The sequence below is a fragment of the Grammomys surdaster genome, unplaced genomic scaffold (genome assembly GCF_004785775.1).
Source record: "Grammomys surdaster isolate TR1022 unplaced genomic scaffold, NIH_TR_1.0 63, whole genome shotgun sequence".
Classification (NCBI taxonomy): domain Eukaryota; kingdom Metazoa; phylum Chordata; class Mammalia; order Rodentia; family Muridae; genus Grammomys; species Grammomys surdaster.
In genome coordinates, this window is record NW_021604565.1 from 14,825,605 (window position 1) to 14,830,733 (window position 5,129).

General features: G+C 39.6%; 1 protein-coding gene across 2 annotated transcripts in view; it reads right to left on the reverse strand.

Annotated features, from left to right (window-relative positions):
- Positions 1–2,771: 2,771 nt before the first annotated feature.
- The window catches only part of Rrm2b (ribonucleotide reductase regulatory TP53 inducible subunit M2B), a 32,390-nt gene continuing 30,032 nt past the window's right edge, over positions 2,772–5,129 (reverse strand). For both annotated transcript variants that reach the window (XM_028767533.1, XM_028767536.1), the window contains exons 8-9: positions 3,845–3,958; positions 2,772–2,994 (exon numbers count right to left, since the gene is read on the reverse strand). In XM_028767533.1, coding sequence (XP_028623366.1) covers positions 2,842–2,994; positions 3,845–3,958 — 267 coding nt within the window. In that variant the 3' untranslated portion in view covers positions 2,772–2,841. The remainder of the gene's footprint in view (positions 2,995–3,844; positions 3,959–5,129) is intronic.

Consider the following 5,129-nt stretch of genomic DNA (forward strand, 5'->3'; position numbering starts at 1 on the left):
GGCCATGAGTAAGATCCAGGCTAGACCACATGATGAGAAACCAACTAAAAGAAGGAAAATAAACATAATAAAGTGGTTAAGCGAGTAGAATCTGGATATTTTTAAATGAAACAACTATAACAGGTTCAAATAATAAAACCATGCAGGGGTGGTCTACATCATAAAAATAACTCTTTATTATTGAAACTCAGCCCTGCAAAAAACTCATCCAAAGTTCTTCTATATCATGATTCTATGTGCTGAAACATGTATTTAAACTATGGTTACAACAAGGTTTTTTATCATCTTAAAATATAAAGACATAGTTCTATGATAAATTGAACTTCTCTGAAACACATGTGCTGTAAAAAAAAAGAGAAATGCATTACCTTGATTTTTTCATTATCTGTGAGATACTAAAACGATATTTTATAACTTGATTCTTCCATATCTAAGAACCAAAATATATAATAAATAAACGTACAACCTGGAGGCATTGAGAGGGTACAGAACACCGAGAGCAGCAATGTAACAACATAACAGTGTAGTAAGAATTAAGTTTTTCAGCATTAAGACTTCCTTCAAATACAGTTTTCCTTATTGCTACTAATAATATGTATCACATAAAGGTTCCTGTCACTACTCATGAAGAAGAGCTAGATTTTAAACTTTGAGAATGTACACTTTTAAAACTTTTCTTTCAGTCTGACAGGATAATTAAAGTTGTAGCCGTTTTTGTATGATAGTAGATAAATGCCTTGGAACATACTACTCACATCCCCCAAGGTCTGTGATATTTTGATACTCTGCTGTGGTAGTATGTGATAGTTTGATTAATACAGGAATAGGCCAAAATAAATCATGATGGATGAAGTTTAAAAGGTATGACAGCCTTGACACATTATAGCATAAGCACAGTGACTGTAAAGTCTCGGGCAAGTTTTTCAGCTTCTGACGCCCTCCTTCCACTCTCCATGTTTCAGTAATAGCTACTCTGTCATGCTACGAGGGCTACGGGTGATAGAATGACCAACGGGAAGCACATAGCCAAAAACCAGTATGACCATAAGTCAAAATGTTTCATTTTGGGTACTCCCTTTAACAATGGAATTATGGCCTGCTTCTCTTACATTCATTTAGGATTCAGAGTTTTGATCAGATAGTTGTAGGGCAAATAGAACAAAAACTTAAACAGAGATAAATCTCTGAATTTCAGCCACCACAATATTATTTGTACTATGTGCGTGTGCATGTGTGTGTGTGCAGGTAGGCGTATGAGTGTGTGCTCCTATGGTTCTTATGGGGGTGCTAGGGACCTCAGGACCTCGTGCTTAAGTAGCAGGAACTTTACTGAGTAGGGGACCAGGGTTGGATGGGGTTTAGGCTTCCTCTTGATACTTTCCTGAAAATGAAGAAAGGCACACAGCCCAGGTGTCCTGGCTCCTGGCCTTTGTGCATCTTTCTTAGGAAGACTTCCATCTCCTTCATCATCTTACTGTGCAGCATAAACAGTCCATTAAAGGAACATTCCTTTATAACAGCATAGAGATTCAAGAGGATATGGATATAAAAATGAAGTCAGCCTTAAATCACTCTCTCACACTGGCACAAATTCAAAATGGTTCACTAATTCCCCCCACTTCCCTTCTCTCGACCATTTCCAGTGTGTATAAATGTTTCTAGGCCAGCTTTCCCAGTGCACTCCATAGCTGTGGGAGGTGCTGGCAGACTTGTGCTGCATACATGTGAGCAGCAAGGTGAGCCCTCTGTCTGGCACTTCCTCAGCTGCTGTGCTGACTACATTCTAGGAAGGGATGGAGTGCACAGCCTTCCCCAAGTCCACTGGCCACCGCATCTCTTCTTCTACCACAAAAACTCTGCAAGATCTACCAGCTCTGAGAATAAAACTTTGAGAAATGCCCAACTATCCAGGTTCTAAACATTCCAGGGCTGTACCTGGCAACAGTTATCCTTTTAATTGCTAAAGAAGAATCGCTCTGTTTACAAGACCCGCAATCATGGTAACCTGGATTCTACTCCATAAGCCTCCTACACTAAGCAATTAAGAGCTATATATTATTTCTCTACTGCAGACTGATGAATTCAAAGCAGTTGATGAGAATTCTGATCTCTCTAAGGAGATCCTTATATTCTTTCTGCGAGCATTAAAAACACAAAGATCTAATGACTTCTTTTTCTCATCCAATCCTGAGTCGCACGCACTCTGTAGAGGAGTGGACTGCATCACAATGCCACTTACTTGATCTTGTGACTAATATTAATCAGCAGTCGAGGTAGTGAAGGCAAAGTATTAGATAAACAAACAGCTTCTGTCTATTAACCCTCTGGTGGCCTCCATGAATTTGGGACTTACTATTATACAAATTTTACAGACAAATGTCCTGAAGTTTACAGTGATTAACTGACTTGCCAGGGTCACACCAAGGAGTAAGACAGAATGTCAAGCTCACACCTGACTCCTCAATCTACACTCTTAATGCCATCTTAAGTGCTTAAGTCACACTCTCATTGTATAAATAAACTGAAGTACATTTAGATAAAGTCAAATCATTCAGAATTTAGTTTTAGATTTTCTTCTATTCAAACTCTCATTCCCTTAAATGGGATACTCAAAGTTTCAAAAAGACAGAACAATAGATTGCTATTTACCAACCAAAGGTTTTTCCATGTGTTTTGTTTGGTTTCGCTGTTATTTTGTTTTTGAGACAGATCTCAGTATGGATCCCTGATCATCCTCAAACTCACAGAGATCCACCTGCCCTCAGCTTCTTTGAGGGCTAAATTAAAGGCATGTGCCATCGAAACCAGATTCTATTAAAAAAAAAAATTATGAGGAGGGCTTTAGAAATCTGCATCCAAGGTGAAGACGTTATCTGTGGTTTCTGCCATGACTGCAAATCGCTGATACTCAGAAACTCGTTTCTCAAAGAAATTTGTCTTCCCTTCTAACGAAATGTTTTCCATAAAATCAAAGGGATTTTCTGCCTGAAAAATCTGGAAAGAAAAGAAACGCCATTAGACATTCTGAAAAACCCAAATTAAATCTCACAGCAAGGGCAAAAAACCAGAGGGCAAGGCTCCACTGCACAGCTGCCTACAGCCGCACTGTTCCACTAAGGCACTGAGGGTTTCTGATGGCTGTTCCCAATTTCATTTAAAGTTTCAAAGGATTTTGCAAAACCATTTTTTTTCTAATAAAACAACTTTCTGTCCTATAAATTTTTTTATTTGTCTGTTTATCAGAGATAGGGCACATAGCCCAGGTTGGCCACAAACTTGCAATCCTCCTGCCTTAGAAATATTAAGAGTTATAGATAAACATCACTTGGATGGAGTGACATCCAATGTGTCATTGGTATTTTAAAAGTAGACTGGTGTATTACAAATGCTTTCAGTAAAATAAACTTTAGAGACCTTACTTGCTGTTGACATTTTATTGGTAGTATGGCAGTCTGAATGAGAATGGGGCCCAGAGGCTCAGATATTTTAATGTTTGGTTCCAAGCTGGTGAGCTGTTCAGGAAGGATGAGGAAATGTGGATTGTTGCAGGAGGTGTGTCACTAAGGGTGTGGTTTTGAGGTTTCAAAAGCCCATGCCAGGTGCAACTGTTCCCTCTGCTTCTTGCCTATGCATCAGGACGGAGCTCTCAGCCCTGCTCTAGTACCATGCTTGACTGCCTTCCACTCTGCTCCCTGCATGAGAGCCACGGACTCCCCCTCTCAAACCGTAGGCAAGCCTCCATCAAGTGCGTTCTCTCAGAAATTGCCTTGGACATGGTGTCTTGTCATAGCAGTGGAAGAGTAACTAAGACCACTAGTAACATGTTTTAAAACACTTTATTTACCTTTGAGAATCCAAGTTCTCCAAGCAATCTGTCAGCTACAAACTCAATATACTGTTTCATCAAAACACAGTTCATGCCAATGAGACCAACAGGCAAGGCTTCTGTTAAAAACTCCTGGGATGCAAACAAAATAAGAATAAGGTACAAAAAAATAACAATAAATAAGTATACATTTCCCAAATGTAAAGTACTATGGTTGGAATTTGAAATGTCCCCTACAGGTTCGTGTGTTTGAATACTTGGTCCCTACCTATGTAGAGAGGTCATGGAACCTTTTCGGTTTTTTTTTTTTAGATTTATTTATTTATTTTATGTATATGAGTGAGTACACCATTGCTCTCTCCAGACATACCAGAAGAGGGAATCAGATCCCATTACAGATGGTTGTGAGCCACCATGTGGTTGCTGGGAATTGAACTCAGACCTCTGGACAAGCAGTCAGTGCTCTTAACCACTGAGTCATCTCTCCAGCTCGGTCATGGAACCTTTAAGAGCTGACACTTGGCTAGTAGAAATAAGTTACTGGGTGTGAGCTTGAGGACCTTTCTCCCATCCCACCTCTACTTTCTGGTCTGCCAAAATCTAAACAAGCTGTGCTTTAAGCTCCTACTAAAACCTTCCTAGCTATGACAATAACTTCTGAGTCAGGAACCAAAATAAGTACTTCTTCCCTTAAATGTCTCATAGAGGAAGTGACTTGTAACACAGAGGAGTTTAGTTTTGTTCATACTCTAGACACTGATTTTACTCAAGGCAAGGTATGTCAAGATGAATTTAATATGACAAATGATAGTCAACTGTTTACAAATGTCTGGGATATTACTTTTTTTTTTTTTTTTTTTTTAAAGATTTATTTATTTATTTTATTTATGAGTACACTGTCGCTGTCTTCGGACACACCAGAAGAGGGCATCCAATCTCATTACGGATGGTTGTGAGCCACCATGTGGTTGCTGGGATTTGAACTCACGACCTCTGGAAGAGCAGTCAGTGCTCTTAACCGCTGAGCCATCTCTCCAGCCCCATCTGGGATATTACTAATTCTACGATTTCACATTCTCAGGGGACCAAAGTTAAGAAGAAAATAGCAAATATCTGGATCCTTTAAGGTAGTATGTATAGGACCTGTCTCCTAGATCTCAACAGAGAAAAGGAGAATGCTCTTTTCTGAAGTATCTAGTCAGAGCTTCTACAAAGAACGCCGCAATGGGAAGCATGACCACAACAGGAGCCAAGTGAGAGACATCAGTTCCAGAGAGTATGGGGACGGGCAGACAGAGACATC